Genomic DNA, 23,614 nt, shown 5'->3' with positions numbered 1-23,614 from the left:
TTTAAAATGTTCACAGAGAGTTTTTGAGTAAAAATGCATTGATACAAACAACCTACAAATTACACATTATGATTTCTGTACTTTGATAACTTTTCAAAATGTGAAAGGATGGGAGTATGATGGAGGGGGGAGGAATGAATTTGCTAACTGAAATGCCTGCATTAGAATCAAAATCTCTGCCTCTGTACCTGTGAAAGTCTCTAAGGGAACTAGTTAAAAGTTCTGTAACAGTTGCTGTGTTTCTAGTACAAAGTACCTACTGACATTATTAAAATAGAACAGCAGTGTTCCATTCTCTTTAGTCTTGCTAGCACAAGGTGTTCTAAAGTTGAAAACCAACAGCCTTTGTTTGAAAACAGTTCTAGAGTTCTGCATTTTAAAACTCAGTTTGATCTTCCATTGATTGCATTCTTCCTAGTTGTGAAAAAAAAAAAAGTCATAGTATATTTACTACATATATGTATTAGAACCTACCTTGAACTTTGTCTCGACTGTCATTCTCCCCAAACTATTTAGTCAGGCATCTCCTCTGGTGTAGACGTCAGGGAGTCAGAGAGGAGTGACTCCAGATTCTGTCCTGAGGATGCTCAGTGCAGTGTCTGCCCAAAGGGGCCTTGTGTGTTTTCAAACTCGAGTCCCCGAGAAAGGACCCAGTGCTGAAAATCCCTTGTGATTACTTCTGGTGGCGGGAAGGCAGTTAATATTGTCTTAAGTAAAAACAAAAACAAGGTATGTCTTTTGAATGCTTTGGTAAAAATCTATTTGAGAGGCCTGATTTCAGCAAAGGATGCCTTATACATAGTTGATAATTCTTGTTTTCAAGCTGAACGTTATAGAAGTGCTTTATGAACATTTGATCATGAATCCTTATAATTATCTTGTACTTCCTGAGTTCTTGGCCAAAAACACACAGCCAGTAAGGGTGGTCAGATCCCAGATCCTGGCCCAGTCTACCTACAACTCGAGGCCATGCTCTTAAACAACCATTCTGTATTGAATAGGTCAGTTTTACAACTTCCCTATTAAAAGGAAACCACAAGTTAGCCAAGTAAAGAAAACATTTACAAAGTCATAACAGGGTATGTGTCATGCTGTTGCAGCCTATGCTATCTCCCTTAGACCACGATTCCTGCTGGTGGAAAAATGTGTTGGCCTTCCTGGGGCAGGAAGGTGCTCAAGTCCACGGGGGAGTAATGGAAGCCTGCAGTACCAAGAAAACTCTTTGTCCTTTCCACTGAAAAAGTATATGGTCTGAAGCTAATTTATCACCCCTAATTTATTTACCTCTTCAGTTTCATTGCCTCCAGAACTGGAATAATTATTTCTGCCTTTGGAGAGAGAATCATTTGTTCAGTAACTTATTGTCAGGGCCAGCTTCACACACTGCAGGTGCCAAGATGAATGAGGCAGACAGAATGGTTAGTGTGGTCCTGGCACAGGATAGACATAAACGTAAGTACAACAGAATAGAGTTCAGAAGTAGACTCAATTGCTTTTGACAAAAAGGCAAGATAATCCACTGGTACTGAAACAACTGGATTATCCATATGGGGGAAAAAGGAGTCTCAATCCTTACCTCATGCCATATATCTACACACAAAAAAATACTGGAGTGGATCAGTGTAAAAATGGGGCCCAAGGCAACTTTTGGTGATGATGGAAACATTCCATATTTTGTTTATTGTGGTAGTTACATAATATATAAATTGTCAATACCCACTAAAATGTATACCTAAAATAGGCACATTTTATTGTTTGTAACTTATACAGCAATAAAGTTGGTTTTAAAAAAGAAATCATATCCCATCACCCCTTTGTTTAAAATGTTCCAGTGAACATTAGGTGGAATCCAAAGTCCTAGGTGATCTGGACCTGTGTACTCCTGTGACCCATCTTACAGTGCTTCATTTGCTTTTGTAGTTCTTCTTGGAATGCTCTTCTCTCAGATCTATATGTGGCTGATTCCCAAAGACTCCAGCTCAGGGGCCACCTCCTTGGTGAAGTTCCCACCTCCTCAGGGAAGTCCTCCCTGATTGCCTAACTCACCACTTGAGTACATGTGTCACTAGCTGCAATTCTTATTTACATGGTATTTATTGTCTGTTTTCCTCCATGACAATGTAATATCCACATAACAAGGAAGATCTGTCTTGTCCACTCTTCTGTCTCTAGGCCCTACAATAATGTCTGCCTTATAGTTGATGTTCAGTAATTATTTTAAAAAATTAATATAAAGTAATGAGTAAGGAATTCAGATTCTATTATGTAGATAGTGCAGAAACACTGAAGGTTGTTAAATATAGAAACGGCATCATAGAATTTGTATTGCAGAATGGTTATAGGGATTGGATTGTTGGATTGGGAACTGGGGTAAAATTGAAGGCAGGCAGATTATACAGGAGGCTACCACACCATTCCTGGTAAGGAAAAGTAAGGAGGCTAAACTGAGGCTCAGTCAGAGGACACAAGGGCTGGAACAATCCAAGCAACATTTAAGAGGTGGTATCAGCAACCTATAGTTCTGAGGGGACCAGGGTCATAGTGGAATTGAGGATTATATCTGTGCATACCTGAGTTAATGGTGGTGTCCTGAACTGAAATAAGGGATGCAGGAAATGTAGCACAGTTAGCAGATGAGTTTGGCTTGGGAATATTAATTCTGAGGTACTTGCAAAGCATCCTGCTAAAGTGGTTTGGTGGACAGTTAGTAATGCCAGTCAGCAATTCAGGAAAGAGGACCGAGGACATGGATTTGAGAGTCATTAGGCTGTAGGTGGTAAATAAAGGCATGGGAGTGGCACTTTGGTAAGAGCTGAGGGTAAAAAGAGAAGAGGCCCAATGATGAAACTCTAGGGGTCAAGTACCTCTTAAGGACTGGGAAGAAGAAGAGGAACCAGTGAAGAATGATGAGAGCAGTTAGGAGGAGCAGAGTGTGGAAGCCACGGAAGAACTTTTCTCACAAGTTAAGAGCAGCAGCTGTTGCCAGAGATCTGGCAAGAGAAAGACTGAAAACTTGGCAACTCTGAGGGACGGGTGGCTTGAGCAAGAGCTGTATCTGTGAAGAGCAGGCAAAATACAGAATGTAGTCTTCTGAGGAGGGAGTGGCGGGGTGGGGGAGAGAGTTAGGATGAGATGCAGGGGATTCTTACCAAAAGGTGGGAAAGCGCGAATTCATGGCAGCCTGCCCTCGGACGAGAAAACTATCTTTTGAGAAAGATAAGGATGCCACTGGGCTAAGGTGCTTGATTCAAAAGCTTAAGGTATCTAAGGATCTTGGGGAAAGGAGGATGCTGAACTGACTCAGCATGGATACACAGATTGCCATATGTCACCGAGGGTCCGGCTGGGGTTGGAGATGGTTCCTTTAGATATAGTTGTAGGATTCTCTCCAGTAGGTGCTCAGCCTTCTGGGCACAAGAGCCAGGATGACAAGTGATCAGCTTGATCACAGGTGTATACTGGAGAGTAGTTGTGGCAGAAAGAGAAGGGTGTTGTGGTCTACATGACTGGGTCTAGACTGAGACAGAAGTGGAGCATGCAGGTCGGGTGGCAGAGAGGGGGAGGTAGAGATAGAGACTGAGGGAAATAGAAGGTCTAGAAAGTCCAGCGAGAGTGGAGTAAGAGATCTTGAAGAATGGTGGGGTGCAGTTAAAGATGGTAGAACTTCAGAATTACATGGAACTTGGGAATTTAGAATTCGGAGAGATGAGAGGTCCAGGGTGTGGCTGCGTGATTGGTGGATGAAATGGAGGATAGAGATGTAGGTGATAGTTAGATCTTTGTATATAAGAGGCACAGCCACCATAATGTCACCCCATTCACACTGATGTCCCCCTGCCTCCGGGAGTCAGATGGAGACGGAAACAAGGGAATTCCGTAAGCGATCCCAAGTTGGTAGATAATGGTTACGGGGAACAGAGAGAGCTAAATGGTACAAAGCTCAAAGGAGCATGGGCAGTAGCTTCAAAGCAGGGAAGGCGTATCTAGAAGCCATAAAGGGAGCAAGGAGAATGCCAGACTGATGCTGGTGGAGCCCTTCCAAATGCTGGCGGCACCCAAGCCATGACCACCGAAGTAAACTGGAAGGAAAGAGAATAGGTTAGGAAGGATCCAGGTCAACAGGTCATCTGCAATAGCAACAGGTGATGGGATAGAGGAGACCTTATTATAATGCTAAGTGAAAGAAGCCTGAATTGGTTTTGGAACTCTCTGAAGTTGTGTGTTACAAATTTCACATACAAAATATAGATTTGGGGGATCCCTGGGTGGCGCAGCGGTTTGGCGCCTGCCTTTGGCTCAGGGCGCGATCCTGGAGACCCGGGATTGAATCCCATATCGGGTTCCCGGTGCATGGAGCCTGCTTCTCCCTCTGCCTATGTCTCTGCCTCTCTCTCTCTCTCTCTCTCTCTCTCTCTCTCTCTCTCTCTCTCTCTGTGACTATCATAAATAAATAAATTTTTAAAAAATTAAAAAAAATATATAGATTTGGGCGTTGGTGGTATAGTGGTGAGCTTAGCTGCCTTCCAAAATATAGATTTGTTCCTACTAAGAGAGCTCTATGTTTCAGTAGCAAAAATGATAAAATTATATTGTTACGATTTCTGCGAAAAATATCATTTAACATTCAGAACATCTTCTGATTTGTGTGTTTAAAACTTATGAAGGTGTGTATTTTAGCTGGGTTTCTAACATTTTATAAATAATACTGTTAAAGTAATAAGTGCTAATATTTATGTGTGTGGGTTTTGTTTGTTTTTTTTAACAGGTTCTTAATCAAGAACCAACTCTATGGATCCAGGACAGGTTTGTCCCATGGTCTGCTCTGAAAGCGTGTTGTCCGATAGAAGATTTCATTGGCAAACCATCTCTGTTGCCTTATAGAGCAAGCAAAGAAGATGGATCGATTGAAGAACCATCTGCCTGTGTGCTTTCTACCTACTGTGCCCTTTGTAGTCCTAGTATCCACTCTAGCCACTGCTAAGACTGTGACTAATAGCACTTTAAATGGCAGTGACGTGGTCTTGGGCTCTGTGCCCGTAATCATTGCCAGAACCGACCATATCATAGTCAAGGAAGGGAACAGTGCCTTGATTAATTGTAGTGTTTATGGCATCCCCGATCCACAATTCAAGTGGTATAATTCCGTTGGCAAGCTGCTGAAAGAAGATGAGGAGAAGGAGAGAGGAGGAGGTAGGCTTTTAAGTTGTGTCAAATGTCATAAAATAGAAACCCAGACTCTGGAACCCATGCTGAGAATGTTAGTTGGTTTTATGCAAGTCATTTGAAGATCTCATTCTGTCGTCTTTTCTAAGGCAAGAGAGAAATATATATCCTTAAGGATTCAAAGCATTAATTAATTCATAGTTTTCACTCTTCGACTCAGAAGACAAAGGACAAACATAAAAGTCTCTTAAAAGGCCTCTTGGAATTTTGTAATATAATGCATATAAAATGTTACAGGGATGAATATAAAATGGATCTTCCATTAGTATACGTTCCATTTATAAGGGAGTTTTATTTTGTTTCATGGAGCTGGCTCCAGGAAACAATCTAGCAGTTGTTTATGGTTAAATGTCAGCTTAATTCATTGACCATGGATTTAAGGACCACACTTCTTAAAGGAAGTCTCTCTGCAAGGTTGTCAGCCACCGGCTAGAGATTGTTCCTTGTGCTCCTGAAGACCTGGCTGAAGTTTCTAGATTGTCCTGTTACAGCTGAGGCCAAGAGGGAGGGAAGATTCAATAGCAAAAATAACATGTGGCAGTAGGGGAATGTTTGGTTTTTAATGAGTGCATTTCTGGCCAAAAAATGTGAATCACCTACCCAAGCCCCAAGCTCGCTTCAGGGAAGTCTCCAACCAGAGAGAAGATTGGTTGGTCATTGTGAATCAACACATTTCTTGTTTCTGATGTGAGAGCTACTCGTCTTAAAAGCCAAGCCTAAACCTAATTGACCTAAGGAGTTACGGTGCTTTCTGAAGCATTTACTGTGCGAAGTTAAGGAGCTGGGGGTGGGGGAGTAGAAAGACTGTTGTTCTAAAGTAGCAGCTTGTGAGGTTCTGTCACTTTTCATTCAGATCCTACTTCCTGTCCCACAGCCCTTCGACCAATGAATAAACCCCAGAGACTTTCTACTCCTAGAAAACCTACATTTTTAGCCTCTTTCCCTCATTTCATCTTTTTTAACTCTGAAAAAGAGTAGAGGCTAATGCCTTATGTCTTGTCCAAGAGCTGAGCAAGTGGAGTTTTCTTGCAATTACATGCTTCTGGCTCACAGCTGTGTTCCTCATAGTTAAGGCCGCTGGCAGTCCAGCTGCCTGGGATGTGGGGTTCCTTGTAGTGCTCTTATTACATTGTTTTTGGTTAACCATTCAAGGTTGTGCAATATGACAAAGCCTCTTCCCTTCAATGAAAATACTGTAAATTACGTATCCTATGTGTGCCTGTCAGTTTAACCTAGGAGAGTGGAACTCTTTTCCGACCAAGTACGATTACGGGGCCATAGAATGTTTAATTGGAAGGGACTTAGAGACAACATCATCCAGATCCCTCTCTTACCCACATTTTCCCTGAGATCCTACTGTTAAGTGGCAGTGACTAGAACCTTCACTACTGGCAGTAAGATGAGGCCACTACCACCCCTAGCCCATAGTTGGTTTCCATTCCTCCCGTTCCTTCCTCCCAGACTACAAGTCTAAAGGAAGTGATAGCACACTTGTGAAGGGGGCGGTAACCATGGTAACATAGACTCTCAAGTGCCTGTGCTTCATCAGATCTTTCTGTAGCCTGGGCCACTGCAAGGAATAACAAGGTACCTGAAGTCAGGGGAGCATGGACTCCAGACCTGAACCTACCTTTCACATGGACAGTGAAGCCCAGGTCATGCCCAATATGGAGGACCTGGGGCTGCGGCACTGAACTAGAATTCTAGAGAGGAGGAGGACTGTGGGAGCCATGCGGTGCAGGGGCCTGCATGTCAGGCACAACATTTTAAGTGCAGTCCTGAAGTCCCACCTTTTTGCTTCAAAGAGATCACGCATCGCCTCCTTTGAAATGGTCCTTATAACTGTTAACTCAGTCTGGCAAGCACAGCCTGCACCTTGCCATCTCTGTCTGTGTCCTGGGAGGCTGGACTAGATGGAAGCCCCATGGCTCAATTTCCTTTTGTTCTGCGGGTGCTTGGGTGGCCCTAACGTAGCAGCCTACCCCAGGACTCTGGAACCAGGAGTGGCCACTGAGAGCCTTTGGCGCAGACAACTGCTCCATCAGAACCCAGCGCTTGCGTCATGTGTGCTGCCAGCAGTCTTGCTAAGTCAGTTAGCTGTTTTTAAATCTCATAAGAAAGATGCACTGCAGATTTTTAAAAAGAACTCATGATACTGGTACTTGATGTTCTATCTCAGCTTTTGTGTTATGATGCATAATAATAGTAATCTCAGAACATACGTAACACAGGGTAATACACAAAACACTGTGCCTAACAACCTAGCAAGACATAAGAAATAGCAGAAATGAGACTCCTGGTCATGAAATAGAATTTTAGCTCTCACATGGCCTATTAGAGGACACATAAGTCTTTAACTCTTCCTTTCTGATGGGAAAAAAATGCCCATATTAAAACCATAGACAAAACTTTCAATTTTTAGGTTGACAGCCTAGAAGTTTAAATGGAGCCATGTTTCATTTATAACTCAGCAAAGAGGTAATTGAATACAGTGTGAGAAATGGTGCTAATACCCCGGAAACATTACCTAGATATAGAAGACTACTAACAACATCAATGTAATTTTCATTCACAATGCCTACCATTGAGTAAGCCCCCGGACCAAGTTGCAGATGTTATTTCTAATTCTTACCATAAGCATGATGGGTAGATATTACTAATCGTAATATATACAGATGAGGAACCAGGTGAATAGAGAGTATATTGTACAACCAGTGTGGCCCAGCTAGTGTTTACCTTCCCTCTGTGTCAGATCAGCATCTGCTCATTCTTTGGGTCTTCTAGGTGAAGAATGTTGAAGAGCATCTAACCCAGACTGAGCAAATGAGAGAAGCCTTCCTGGATGGAAAATGCATGATGACCACCCACATCCCAGTCACAGTGTTAGAATGTGTACTGCCATGTGTATACATGGCACGCACACACATTATCAGAATCGTCCGGTCACTTTCTCCAGGAGCACAACACTGTTTACTGTGTGATTAACATGGAAAGGAACAATTTCATTGCTTGGTTATGCTGAAAAAGTGAGATCGCTATTATTCATTCCAGTACTGGCAGTCCTAGAAAGAATGGGGCTATTTCCTGTCTCGGACAGGAGCAGCAGCTGCTTTGCTTTGCTTCCTTGGTGCTTGTTACTTCAAGTCCACAGGATCAGGAGAGGCTAACGCATAATCTATTTCTGGAGAAGGGCTTTGTTTTTTTTTTTTTGTAGTTCACCAAAGGATGTGTTTGGGGTGGTCCATCAACCACATTACAGAAATAACTCAGAATTCAAGTAACATGCATAACCACAAATGGCCACAAACTGCACTGTTTTCAATTTTTCTTTTGTGAGAGGTGAGTAGAAATATATAGTTGTCAGAAAGTATTCTGAAAAAAGTACCAGTTATTTCAGGTATGAATTAGCCAGTGTATTTTTGCCATGTCTTCTTGCTCTGACTTTAAGCCATTCAAATGCACATTAGCACCTTTATCAGATGATAAATAACAAGAATTTCAAGAAAGTTAGCTGGCACAGGCCTTGGTAAACATGTCTGTCTTGTGAGCAATTACATTTGCAATTCTTCAAGTTTAGATTTGGGATTTTTCTGTGGGTTTGTTCTCTATACCCTTGCAGCATTTTTTCACCAAAAATGATTATGAATGGTCTTTCAAAGTAAACACGCACAGAGTAAACTGGACCGCACAAAGTTCACAATTAATCACTACTGCTACTGAAGCTTTGTGGGGTTCATGGCTTTAAATTTTGCATTTACTTCACATCACTGCATTGTTTTTACCTCCAGTTTTCAAATTTTTTGAATAGACGATGAAATGCTTATTAAGTACTTCTGCAAGGGACAACACACTGTGCCAGCCCAGTTCTCAGACCGTAGCTTATGACCTCTCCACTTACTGCCTGCATGAGAAGGTCAGTTCCCACATTCAATGTAAATTATCCTTTGCCTCTAAGATCAGCATTGTGGGGCATTCAGAAGAACCACACAAGAGTCTTTTCTTTGAGTAAGTGCATCAACTTCCCTGAGCCACAGTTTTCATGTCTGTAAAATAGAGACAATCCTTTTTCACTAGCAGGTGGGACTGAGAGTCTTGAATAAACCACTGTGTATGAGATGTTTTGGATAGTCACCTGGAACATACCAAGCTGTCCATAAATGGCAGCTGCTGTTACTGTTACCTGTAATACTGTCCTGTGTCATCACAGTCACAGATTCCAAGTGCTTAAATCCCTATGTCAGAATCCAGTGTGTTTTGAAAAGACAGGAAGTAAGTTTCAGGGTAATTTCTTATTCTCTAGCTCAGTTTCTCAACCTTAAAAGCTTTTAATTGATATAAGAACTTTTATATCCCTTAAAATTTATTTGAAATTTCAAGACCATGTTGTTCCTGCTCTGACAGCAGGTTTGGAAGCCTCTTCTGCATCAGAGGCTTGCCCCTGCCCCAACATTGCTCTTGGGTACAAAGGGCCCACTGATATCCAATATGCTTCTATCTCTGAAAAGGCACTATATGTGGCAATTACTAAGCATAGCTAGCATACACAAGATAAACTTTATATTTGTGTAACTGAGTAGATCTCAGTGGGTCGGTCTGTTTTCCACCAGAGGCCATTTGGCTAAGTCTGGAGATATTTTTCAGTTGTCATAACTGGGAGGAGGGAAAGGCAGGTGGGAATTGTGCTACTGGCATCTGGTGGGCAGAAGGAAGAAATGCTGCTAAGCACCCTACGGTGCACAGGATAGACCCCCTACAAAGAATTATTCGGCATAAAATGTCAGGGGTGTCAAAGTTGGGAAACCCTGATCTAACTCAAAGAAGCATTCCAAAGTAGATCTTCAGGTCAGTTGTTTGAACCTTCTATATTTCCCCATAAACGTGGTTTAATTTAATTTATTTTGGTTCACTGAGCCATATCAAGAGCCAAGCTGATAACTACCCACCATTGATTGTTTTTCTTTAATGAGGTGTGCTCCATTTGGGATATGAGTTCAGAGTGCTCTAGTCTTAGCTGTGAAAAGACCCTTCCAGATCCATCTCAGATAAAGATGACAGCTGAGATTCCCCAGATGGAAGTTATTTATATGAACCCAGCGAAGGGCGCTCTTGTCTTGGAAAACCACCTGTAGCTCTTCTCAGAAAAGACCATTGCTAGCCTCTGTGGAATTACATGCTTGGCACTTTTTTAAAAAATAGGATCACCTGATCAAATTAGCTAGAGGGTCAGATGTTTCCTTTGCCAGGAAATGAAAAGACAGTAGCTTCTTTTCAGATATTATTTATACCGTTAAGCAGAGTGTAACTGGAGGCTGTGAACAGCATAGCCTTCCACCCCCACCTTCCTGCACCAAAAGCTGAGCTAAGCCCGTATTATCCCAGGCTACCTTTGCTCCACATGATGTAGGAAATAGCTTGTTAGAGCTGCCCTAGTACACTCTGAAGAGGTCTCTTGGGAGGACTGGGGCAGAAGGTTGGCGGGGGGTAAGGGAGGGCACAAGAGCACTTGCAGCCTGCAATGTTATGACCAGAGTCTTTGCAGTAGCTTTAAGGAGCTGTCATCTACTGCAGAAGCCCTGGAACAGGTGCAGCCATGCAGTGCTAAATTTGTTTTCAATTATGTTTTGTAAAAAAGGCATGGATCCTTTTTCTTCAGTGGTCTATATTTCACATATTGGAAAAGGAGTGCCATGTTTATAGACAACTACACACACGGGCATTTTTTTCCTATTGAATGTCAATTCAATGTGATACTCCTTCAAGTGAACCTCATCCTCCCATTTATGTTTGCATAAACACTAATTGGAACTCTTCCCGCATAAAAATGTTTAAACTTGGTTTCAAGAAAGTAGCCTACTTATTTTGGCCAGTTGAACCCTCCTCCTAAAAGGCATGGGCATGTAAGGCTCAAGAACCTACGTATCTAAATGGGATTGTGAACAGACTTTTAATCTTTTCATACTACTTATTGGAGAGATAGACAAGCCATATATCAGCTTGTTTGCACATTCACAGAAAGATATCTCCAAAGAAAAAGAAATCCTTATCGCCTAATAAGTAATTGAGGGAAAATTCTAAGAACTTAGTATTTGGGCATTAATTGTTAATGTCAAATGCTCCATGATCTTCAGGAAAAGCTGGAGAAATTTAGGGTTGTAGTGGACATGATGTTTGAAGGAAGCTGTAATTACAGTATCTTTTAAGTTGTGCTCTCACTTGTTTTATGGTCCTTTAGACCCAGGAGGTATCGATGCTGCTCATTTCTCCACAGCAATAATTTGGTTAGAAGTTGTTTGCGTGAGCTATAGCTCTGATCTGGTGCCATTCAGTGGCTAGACTCTGAGCCACAGTAATCCTGCAGGTTGACTATAGCCATGTGATGCCATTGATCTTCTTTCATTACTGGATGATCTACCTGACTGACACCATCCTACTGACAAGACATTGTGCTTTCTGGAGCGACTTCCCCCGTGTTTGTGTGCGTGTACCCCACAGTGAGCACCATGGTACCAGGTCACCCATCCTTCTGTCTTGGGACTGAGGTTACGGCTTCTCCCAGAGAATGTTGACAGGAGAGGAAAGCTCTGGAACTATATCCCTGGAAGAAAAACTATCATGAAAAGGAGAATTTTTTTTGTTACATTCATTGTTGATTTTCTTACATTCATTAATATTTTTCCAGTCAATTTTGGCTTATCTGATTTGAAGAATATCAAGAAATCTAAAAGTGGATCACAGATCACATTCAGTTTGAATTTTGACAGATGCCTCCATATCAACCTCCCAAAGGTTTTACCAGGCCCACTCCCACCTGCAGTGTGTGAGCATCCTTTCTCCATTCTCTCAGCAACGTCATGTCTAATCGGTGCCTTCCCGCTTTTTCTGGCATTCTGAAAGTCTAAAAAATTATGTTTTTTAAAATTAATCTCTTTGAATTCCATCAGTTTTCCTTTATAGTTTCTGGGATTCTTGAAATGCTTAAAAAGTCCCTCCTATCCACAGTTTATAAAAATGCTTTTATATCCTCTATTAGTTTTATACTTTTAATTTACACTTAGATCTTCAGAATACATGGAATTTATTTTTACCTATCATATAAAATAGGAGTGTAACTTTATTTTCTTTTTCTTTCCCTGCTTTGAAATGTCTTCCTTATTTTTAAAATTCCCATGCCTACTGGCATCCGCTTCTGGTCTGATTGTCTTCACTGGTTTAATCAGAGGGAGAAGGCTTTCTCAGGGAATACGATGAGATGTGAGGTGGAGTCTAAACTGGACTAAGAATGTGTGAGGTAAGGGCTTGGAGTGGGGAGGGAGGAGAGCTTTCCAGGCTGAGGAAAACATGTGGCAAGGCCCTGTGGCAGCTCTAAGAAATGAAATAAGGCCAGCTTGTCAAGGGAAAAGTAGTCCTGCAGGATGAGGGTTTATCATTCTCCCACAGGATAAATATGAAGCTCTTGAACATTCTGACCCTGCATTCCTTCAGCCCTGTTTCTACCCTAGCCCTTCTTGGTGTTATACATGGTTTGTCAGCTGGAGCAGCACAGCTTCCCTCTTTTGCTCATACACTCCCGGCATCCCCTCCCTGCCTGCACCACCCAGCCTGCCCTCATCCTGGCCTAGTACCCCACACCTCTCTAAGAAGCTGGTGCTCCACCCCACTGCCCTGGGCCAACGCACTTGCCAAGTGATCCACAGTTGTTTGTAGCAATCTGTGTCCCTCCTTGGGCTGGATGGTTTTCTCAGTTGGGGATCTTGTCTTACTCATCTTTGTATTTGCATAGTCTAGAGTGGAACTTGGTGCAAATGCAATTTGCTCAATAATATTTGTTGACTAAATGCGTGAACAAAATTTAAAAAGATCACTGCCCTTCTAAAAATGTCAAGTTTTTTTTGTGTGTGTGCAGCATAATATACACAGCAACACAGCTACGAAATAACATCTGTTAGCTTTTTCTTTGCAAAGGAGAGATTGTCACCACACTACTTCTGTTCACACATGGGAGATTTTCACGTGCCTGGAGTTTCTTGGGGAGACTGTGACAGATTCCTGGGCAAACTCTGGTCTCCAGTAGCATAGACTCTAGCAGCCCTTCTACCGCGTGTGGCAGTACTTTAGCATGAAGCCTTCGGGTGAGGGTCACCAGGACCACAGTGGGACCAGAGGAAGTGGGAGAAGGGGTTTCCCAGGGGAGAGCTATGCTCTGAGCAAGACACAGGATGTGAATGAACGAATCACCATCAGGGGCGTTGGAGAAACATTTTACACGTCATCTTTGGTAATATATTCAGAAAGTCATGGTTAAACATTCGCCTCTTTCTTTCCTCCAAAGTCATCGCATGTAGAACTGACTTGGCATCAGCTGCTGACATTTTAGGGTTTTATTTGTGCTGAAGTGATGCAGCTTAATGAAAATTCAACACATAACTTTGACATTCCCACTCAATTAACATCGAGAACGGCCCTGTATACCCACTATATGTATAGCACTGATGGCTTCGAGTGACAGGCATTGTGGGTTATATTTGTTTCTTTAACTAAAGTTAAAGTCAAAGGACCCTTCCAGAATGAGTCTCTAGGCAAGGATTTATAGCCTGAGGTGAATGGCAATGTGCAGCATAGAAAATTTTCTCAAGATGATCCCAGCTGCTGGGTTACATATGGAGATTCTTTGTGAGACTGGGCCCAAAGATGTGGGAGGACCCTCCCAGTGCAATTTGTGCCATCTTCCTTATTTTCAGGGCTGCAAATGGTAATAGAACATGCAGAAATCTTTATTTTTCACTAATCAAAAGTCAAACTGAGATTGAGAGGAAATTATACAGTCTTAGTATGGGTGTGTGTGTGTGTGTGTGTGTGTGTGTTTGTGTGTGTGTGTATTGGCTACCAAAGACTTGCTTTGTGACCCATAACAATTAAAATACAATTATCACTGAAATTATTCAGTATGAGGAAAAAGCTGTTTATAGTACCATCGGATGCCTGCCTTAATAGTTTGCTGTTCTTTTCTGCTTTTCATCTCCTATACCCAGGTTCAGACTACTTTGGAGGTAATTCCTCCATAACAGGCCATGGGTTGTTAGGAGGTGACAATTTGACCCTAATTATTCCCCATACCTCACCCTCTCCCATCCTATTCTCTATTATATTTTCTTTTTAAGATTTTCTTTATTTGAGAGAGACAGAGCACAAGCAGGGTGAGGAGCAGAGGGAGCCGCAGACTCCCCGCTGAGCAGGGATTTCCCCCATGTGAGACTTGATCTGGAACTGGAACTCCAGGATCACAACCTGAGCCAAAGGCAGACACTTAACTGCCTGAGCCACCAGGTGTCCCTACCTATTTTATTTTCCAACAAAAGAAGAAAGGTAAATTTGAGAAACTACTACAAGTATAGTCTGTAAGTCTGGAACCATATACCTTCCATATCCATTATAAGCTTCCAATCAACTAGATTCTTTTTCCTGTGCCTATTGGTGTCCACTTTTATGAAACATGCAAATTTTAAGAAAATGAATGGATAATTTCCCTTGCCTCAGATTATTTCCATACTTGGATTGATCTGCAGCTGAAATATCTAAATCCATGTTCAGGGAACAAAAGGGGTAGAAGGCTTGTCCCTGCCCAATCTGAACAAGAGATGCCACAGACTGGGTACTTAGGTTTGTCTGTTAGGAAACATTCACAAGTAACTGAAAATTCACTAGATTTTCCAAACCAGTGCTTTCTACTCCTAGGGAGAATACACTGGCTGAATTGTTAGAAAAGGGTTACTCTGGGACACCAGGAACCACTCTTCACAGATGTTCTTTGAGAAAGCAAAGTAATAGGATGGCATCTACAAGAGGCATCCTGCCAGATCCAGCGTGGCTAGCAAGTAGGAGGAACTGTAGGCCCTTGGAAGATACCTCATTACTTCATGTAGCTTTCTTAAGAAGGTTCCTTGGAGCAGAAGATGCTAGAAAAAAAGAAGGCCCTCTGTTGCCTCATTCCATAGTTCCTTGAGATAGGAGTCATTTAGGTGCTCACAAGTTAAAAAAAAAAAAAATGGGGAGGAGACACATTGCTTGTTGCTTTGGGGAAATATCAGACTTTAAATAGAATGAAAAGTCACTGCCAGAGGGGAAGAAACAAGAAAAAAATACAAGTCAATAATAGATACTTAAAAGGAAAACTAAATGTTACATTGCCCCATCTCTTAGGAAGGTTCCTGTAGATGGCTTAGGGAACTGGAGTGCTTTTATGGAGAAATATCTGCCTGCCTGCTCCTCAGAACTCCCAAGAGGCCTGATCTGGACCCCTTCTTTCCCTGTAGGACAATGTAGGGTGGTAGTAGGATTTCAGAAAGGCTCAGACACAAGACCTGGAAGCCAAATGTTTTACCATGTTCCCCAGGGGTCTTCTGACCTGTGCGTATACAGACAGACTAAGAATCAATCCCAACTAAAGAGCTTCTCCTGATTTAGAACCTCATTGCCAGAGCAACACTAGATCCTTTCCAGGCCAGGGAGGGAAATAAGAACTGCACTTATCAACAAGCATTCTCTATTATGTGAAGCTTCCTTTCAACTTGATGGATCTATAATTTATTTGCAAGGCTAAAGCAAATTGATGGTAATTCATACCCAGCCTCTGAATGTTCACATTGTTAGCTTGTAACTTTTAAGTACTATAAACAGTTCATTATAAGTTCTCAAAATTAATGACATCTAATGTTTTAATTAACTGAGGTTATACAGAGATAACTCCAACCTCAAATAGGAGAAACCCAGGTAAACAATTATAATTTAACTGCCTTACTCCATATTTTACATTGATCCTGAAATACTTTCTGAGAAGCATTAATCTCCCCAATGAACATGTATTCAACAGAGTCATGCTCCCAGGCAGGTTAGAAAACCAGACACTATGTTTATGGAATTCTTTAATAAGAACACAATATTTTCCAGATCGTTTATTTTTCCTATTTTTCACAAGGCTGCAGAATTATGTAGTATGGTTTATGGCTTTAAGAGTGTAGCCTTTTTAGCTTGAGTTCATCTTTTTGCTCTACTACTTCCAAACTAGTGACCTTGGGAAGGTGGTCTAATCCAACTGTGCCTTAGTTTCTTCATCCTGTAAAACAGAGCTGGTATCAGTACCTACCTTGCAGAGTTGTTGTGACGATCAAATAAGTTAGTATGTGTCACTGTCTGGCACACAGTAAGTATTCATTGTCATTATCCTTGGTGGTAGTAGTAGCAGTAATAGATGTTTTTAGTAACGTGAGATTTTGTAGACACTTTGATGGGAGCTGTATGTTCTTGGTTGAATTCTCCACTCTTCCTTCCAACAGGAAAATGGCAGATGCACGACAGTGGCCTCCTGAACATCACCAAGGTGTCTTTTTCAGACCGAGGTAAATATACATGTGTTGCTTCTAACGTCCATGGCACTGTGAACAACACAGTGACCCTGAGAGTCATCTTTACCTCTGGAGACATGGGCGTCTACTACATGGTCGTCTGCCTTGTGGCCTTCACCGTTGTCATGATCCTCAATATCACCCGCCTGTGCATGATGAGCAGCCACCTGAAGAAGACTGAGAAAGCCATCAATGAATTCTTTAGGACAGAAGGTGCAGAGAAGCTGCAGAAGGCATTTGAGATTGCCAAGCGGATCCCCATCATCACCTCAGCCAAAACTCTAGAGCTTGCCAAAGTCACCCAGTTCAAAACCATGGAGTTTGCCCGCTATATTGAAGAGCTTGCCAGGAGTGTGCCTCTGCCTCCACTCATCATGAACTGTAGGACTATCATGGAGGAAATCATGGAAGTAGTTGGACTTGAGGAGCAGGGGCAGAATTTTGTGCGGCATACTCCAGAAGGCCAGGAGGCTTCCGACAGGGATGAGGTTTACACGATCCCAAACTCCCTGAAAAGAAGTGACTCACCCACCGCGGACTCGGATGCCTCATCACTGCATGAGCAGCCCCAGCAAATCGCCATCAAGGTGTCTGTTCACCCACAGTCCAAAAAAGATCACATGGGTGACCAGGAAGCTGTACAATTTGAGGTCAAAGACGAAGAGGAGACAGAACCGTCTGCTGAACATTCCCCAGAAACTGCAGAACCTTCTACAGATATAACATCCACAGAGCTAACATCTGAAGAGCCAACACCTGTTGAGGTACTAGATAGAGTTCTGCCACCAGCTCACCTGGAAACTCCAGAGCCAGCAGTGGCACATGACAGAAACACCTGCATTATTTATGAAAGCCATGTCTAATATCAACTATGAAAAGCTATGCATATCATGAAAATCAGGGGCTGCTCCTTGTAGTGCAGATGTAGTTCGCACTTGCCGCTAAGCCTTACCAGGAGACTCTGATCCCTTAGGTAGGAGTGATGCCATTTTCAAAGGGGAAACACCTGAGTGCAGTTTATTATAAGCCTGGAACTTCCCCAGTAGGAAAGGATGTGAGAAACATCAGCGTGCAGAACTGATAATACTGGGCAGAAGGTGTCTGTCCACATGATACGAATTTTAGAGGCTCTTCTCTGCCAAACATCTTAATGGGTGATGCCCTTTCGGCAAAGAGAATATTACCGTAAGATATTCTGAGCTCAAGAGCCCTCCCTGTCCAATGCACACTGCATTGCAAAAAAAAAAACAACAACTATAGGTCTGCTATAATAGCAAATGCACGTACATGGGTTTGTTGCACTTTCTTCTCAGTTTTTATTCCTGTCACTGTTCCTTTATAATGTAGTAGTTGTTGTTATGTTAATACTAATTGCTCTTTGGTTTAGTCCTTATAGCCACTTTGTCCTTATTTCCCCCTAGAATGTGTACCTCAGAGGCTTTGGTATCAGTCACCAGTACTGGGGCTCATATCCACAAGTCAGTTGTAATGTTCCAGAGTACTTACTAGGCTCATTATTTTTGTCACTTCTCAGGCTTATGTTCATACATCACTTTTTTGTTTGTTTGTTTCCAATGAAGCTGCTATTGTGAAACTGAGAAAACCTTTGCCCAGAAATAGCACTTTAATAGCCAAATAAAAATGTGTTTACCTGTCCAATTCTGAGAGGCTTTTGATGAGCCCAACTGAAGTATGGAGGGAGACTGTAAAAGGTTGAATATACCGATATTACCCATGAAAACCGCTCTTTTTATGTTTAAGTAACATCATCCTACAAACAAACTGATTCTTAATGTGGAAAATGTATTGCTTCTGAAGACAGAGGCATTTGATGAATCCCTGTGGGTTGTAGAATATTGGCTTCCCAGAAGAGCTTTGCAGGGCCATATGCCATTGGGTGATTCAAACACTGGATTTGGGTCAGCAAAATAAAGATCTGTGAAGCCCTATAACCAGGTCCACTGTTGTGAACTACAAAGCTAACCATTGGTCTTGAAGGGGAGACTGAGGGGTTAGAAAAATGGCATGGGGAACTGTGTCATCAAATTTCATGCCAGATTGTGGAATCATCTTTTAGCCTCACAGGAAAGCAGTTAGATGCGAGGCTGAATGATGTTTTGGAAAGAAGACAGAAGTCAGTCTATGCAAAGCCCAACACGTTACCCAACTGTGCCAATGACCAATGCCTGGCTTTGGGCAGGTCTGGGTGTCGGTTTCCTTATTTGTCAGAGGAGACAGACTAGATGGACTCTGAGCACCATCTAAAGAGTCTCACTCTCTCACAGAGCCAAACTGATATCATCATGCTTTCTCTCTGTCCAGTTACTTAACAGATTTTCACTTGTCTCTCTGGATTCAGCTCACATTTTCTTATGCTGCATTACTTATCCAAAGAGGATCAATTTCAAATAATCCTAGCATTTTAAGCAAGTTGTGGATCTTCTTTCCCAAAACATTATTAAGACCACTTCTATAATTGAAATTTAATCTAATGGTGAGAATTAGTGGTATTTCATTTTCACTTAGAAGCAGGGGGAGTAAACTTAAAGTGGTTGTAAGGGTCGTGGCTATATCAGGTGTTGGGGTCAGGACATTGGAGGTTACATCTTTTTCATCTGCACGATATGGGGGTTGTACTTGAAGAGTCACAAGATCCTACCAACTCAGACATTTACTGCTTTATGGAAAGTTTGTAATCTCCCAAGATGGCCCCACTGCAAGAGACAGACAACATTGGAAGCAAAAATGGATACAGGAGATTGGTTGCTTTTGCTGTCCAAATTTTACCACAAATGTATCGGGCTCTGCAGCCTGAAAGCAGTGGGTTTGCCTTTAAGGGTGGCCTGACAGGCCTCTTTATTCATAGATAACTAGTGTGAGAGGCAATCTAACAAGACATGGAGTTTGGTCAGACATCACTTGGCCAGAATGAACTGCTGGCATCTAGTTAGAAGTGTCTCAGGTGGTTACATAAAGCAAGTAGTAGTATGGCAGTCAGGAGAAACCATGACTTCTATATGGGCTCTCTGGACCAGGATTTTAGGTATTCAGGTTGCAGAAGAGTTTTATCTCCACTTCTCAGAATATAAACATTTTCCACTCACTATGGAGATCAGCAAATTCCTAGTATGGATCTATATGGCCAAAACAATAACAGAGATTTAAGCTCATTTTACGATATTGTGCGAACTTTTCCCCATTGTGTTCAATTCTCATTCCACCCAAACCCATGTGCAGATTTCTGCATGGAAATTACAGAAGAAGGCATCAATTCCATCTAGACATTGATTAGGGATTTAAAAAATGTAAAGTCAGATTTTTTTACGAAGCAGGAGCAGAAATGTGCGATCAAAGAATGTTCCAGATTGGTTTTAGCTTCTTAAGACTGGGGAGATTATTATATAGGTTTTCCAAACTTTTCCCCTCTAAGGCATCAAAAAGCTCTTGATATAATAATAGCCAACCTAAAAGGAGGTCAGCTTACAATGGAGATTTCTCCTTCCAGAAATTATGCGCTCTTCCTATCAATCTTACAGCTTCTTTATGAAATAAGAAAGGCTCTCCTAGAATATAAAATGCAGAAGACCTCGTGACTTTCAGCTGATTTTTCAAAATAAACTCCAGCTTCATAGAAATTCATAAAAGTATGGCTGTATGTGTGTGTGTGCTTGTGTGCACGAATGCACATCAGGCTCCTTTGGGCAGTTTAAAAGCTTAACACTAAATCCCAAGCCATTTCCTGTGGGTCTTATGTAGTCATTCTCAATATCAGTTTCTGGTTTCTGAGTCATATCTACAGCAACTTTCTTTTCTTGAAATTCTGAAAATGATTCAGATATGTGTGCATATTTAATTCACTTAGATGACCTGTAAACTTGGACGGTATTTATTCTAAATGGAAAAAAAATTTTATACTGAAAATCTATGTAATTTATAATGGTTTTGTTTTATATATTATATTTTCATATCTTTAGGGCACATCTACTGTTATCATCTTTTTGTATATCATACTTTGCAAAAAGAAATACTAATACTTGACTAAAATCTCTAGGAACCAAACATGACCTATAATGGATAGAATCTGCTTTAAAAATATCTGAATGTTCTCACCCGTTCCAAGCATTATTGTGCCATTATATCTGGAATGGTTTGTCTCAGATGCTTATGAGCATTCCTCTTTTCAAAAGTAAGGCAAAAAGGCCTGATAACCCACACAACGGATTCTGGAATCTCCTTCCTTCATCTTTTTTATTGTTTGGTTCATTTTTAACTGCAGAAGTCTATGTTAAGTGTCCCTTTGAAGGGCAAAGGTGAGATCAGAAAGCAGTTTGATGAAAAGAGCTATGGCTGAATTGAGCTATGGCTATGTAAATTATTTAACAGACTGATGATATGTTTCAAGTCTAATGCTTAGATTATTATTTATTGGTGATCTAGGACCTGCTCTGCTCTTCAGCACATGAAGAAAATGTAAGGCACAAAGAGTATTTGCATGTTGTGAGCAGGCACCCTTTCCGTGTAGTGCAGCCAAAATAGATCAGCTTAGCTATTATAGAAACACTCATCCCGGCCACTGGAGACACAGTTTTAGAAAGGCAAATCAGACACCTTTTATTCACAGATTGAAATACAGTGTTGGATCAGTGCTAAACGTCTTGTAATAGCAGCCCCCCATGATTCTGCAAACGGGATTTCCTCTCAGTGTTTCAGGTGGAAAGAAAATGGAGCGTTTAGCTTATCTTTCAGATACTCTATTTTATACTCAGCGCAGTTCCATTACTATTCTGTACCCTTCTTCACAGATCCTTTTGGCATTCCCTTAAAAGTGTAATCCCTGTTTCTACCCCTGCTTTTTAAACTCATTTATGGTACTCTTTAAACCTACCAAACCTCATTGTATATTCACACACATATTTTGAGCACCTGATATCTTCAAGACACTAGTCATTTTTACATTCACCTATTCATTTAAAAATCTCTCAGCAGATAACAAAGTTCATTTTCCTACTGACTTTTTTTTTAGAGTTTCTACAGTGATTAATCAGGTTTGGATTAAACAAATCAATGGTGTGGGGGGAAATCAAAACAGAATTGCTTAATATGTTTTCCAAAGGACTGAGTGTGTGTCTGTTATACAAGAAAGTATCATCTGAGGGTGATAATGATCTTTGAGAATTTTTTAGAGATATCATTTTTAAGGGAGCTAATCCTTAGAATACCACAATCAGAAGTGAAGCTCTTAAAGAATGTAAAAATAGAAAACAAATAGTTCTAAGAATATTCTGGCATAAATTCAGTTTATTTAACCAGTAACAGAAGCCTTCTAATGTATCTGTCGGACACCATAGAGCTGCTTACAGTGAGTTAGGGTCAAAGAAGATGCTTGCTTGCACTTATGTTTGGCTTGCTATCTCTCTAGTTTTGAATGTCCTTTGTTAAAATTGGAAAATAAGATGAAAAACGTTATCCGGGCAGAAATGTCAAATTGTTTATTTTGTGAACTACAATTGTTCACTTTTTAAAAATACGTTAAAGATATATACAAATGACTTTTAAGTTGATGTTACAGTAGCAAAACAGAAAACCACGTGCTCCATCCTGTATTTTGATTGTTGCTTTAATAAAGGATTTGCGCAGGTGTGTGGATTATGTGTCCTGTCCCTCCTAAAGGGCACATAACTGTGGCCTGATTTACTCCTTCCAATGATAGGACACCTGTCACCGATTCTTTTCCCTACCTTTTGCATCCACGACATATCTCGGGAGAAAAGGAAAAAAGAAATAATTTGTATATAAAACTACAAAATCTATCGAAATTCAGTAACCTTAACTTCATCCTAACACACCTTATAGCAATGTATTTTTATCTATATCAAGAAATAATTTTTAACATGTAACATCAAGCATTCTGTAGAGAATCCAGAAAGATCAGGAAACTCCCATGCTCAACATGTTTCCACAGAAGGTATGAGTAATAGATCTGCCCAGACACCGCCTAGACAACCAAACCCAGGCCAAATCTAGGAACATGCTAAGTAGTAGGTTCCTTTGGCAATCAGTAAGCTTCTAAAGCTAAATCTCTCTCAAGATGAGATGTGGGACATGTGAGCAAAACAAGAAAGGGGACTACCAAATGGGAAAGCAAGATATAAAAGGCAGAAAGTAATTTCCTGTAGACTACGGTGGCACACAAAATAACAGTTATCCAATAAACTATACATATAACTAGCCATTCCCAAGTTCTCCCAAGCAAACCCCCCAAAAAAACAAACAAAAAACAGTCTAAGAGAATTATGCTGGCATTAATGGAAAAATTAACAATTGTGTCATCAAGAAAGAGAAAACAGGAAAGTTTTGTGCTAACCAGCTTATTTTGACTGGCACATATTTTCAGACCCAGAACAAAGAGCTGCTCAAATTTTTTTGCAAGTTTTGGAATGTCATCGACCTTAATCAAAGGAGCTATGTAAGGATTAATATGAATCAGTGATTTTCAAATAAGCATATAGTCACTGAGTTGGAAAGTAAATGTGAAGTTATCTGATGTACATATATTTTTTTTATAGTGTGCCTACAAGTAGCTATTCAGCTCTCCTTGAAAATTTCTGGTAAATAGGGAGTTCATTACCTCATGCAGTAGCATTTTCCACTGCAGCTGGGGTTTTAGTGCCGGTTAAAGTGGTACCACACTTGTCCTTGAGCTACCTGGAGCTGAAAGTGTGAATGAGTCCTGCCACAATAAAATTGCCTTTTTACCGTCAACACAAAACTAAAGCTACAAATGTATTTGCATAAAAGGATTACAAAAATTGGGGGTGCTCCTGATGCTACTACGTTAACACGCCATGGGGTAGACACCCCTTGGAGTGAACGGTTTCTGCCGATGGGTGGTAGAGGCAGAAGTCAGGTGAATGGGGTGCTCCCCCTCACAGCTCCTGACATGTCCTAAGGCTACAAGTTCACTAAACAAAAGAATGGTTCAGCAGCCAGAA

General features: G+C 41.2%; 1 protein-coding gene across 1 annotated transcript in view; it reads left to right on the top strand.

The window, feature by feature from the left end:
- Positions 1-22,262, top strand: part of MFAP3L (microfibril associated protein 3 like) — a 38,511-nt gene extending 16,249 nt beyond the window's left edge. The window contains exons 2-3 of the mRNA XM_055334517.1: positions 4,766-5,190; positions 16,554-22,262. Coding sequence (XP_055190492.1) covers positions 4,896-5,190; positions 16,554-17,485 — 1,227 coding nt within the window. The 5' untranslated portion in view covers positions 4,766-4,895 and the 3' untranslated portion in view covers positions 17,486-22,262. The remainder of the gene's footprint in view (positions 1-4,765; positions 5,191-16,553) is intronic.
- Positions 22,263-23,614: the final 1,352 nt, after the last annotated feature.

The sequence above is a fragment of the Nyctereutes procyonoides genome, unplaced genomic scaffold, assembly GCF_905146905.1.
Source record: "Nyctereutes procyonoides isolate TBG_1078 unplaced genomic scaffold, NYPRO_anot_genome, whole genome shotgun sequence".
In the NCBI taxonomy this organism is placed as follows: Eukaryota; Metazoa; Chordata; class Mammalia; order Carnivora; family Canidae; genus Nyctereutes; species Nyctereutes procyonoides.
Note: the sequence above shows the minus strand (reverse complement) of the source record. Positions and strands in the feature narration are given on the sequence as shown.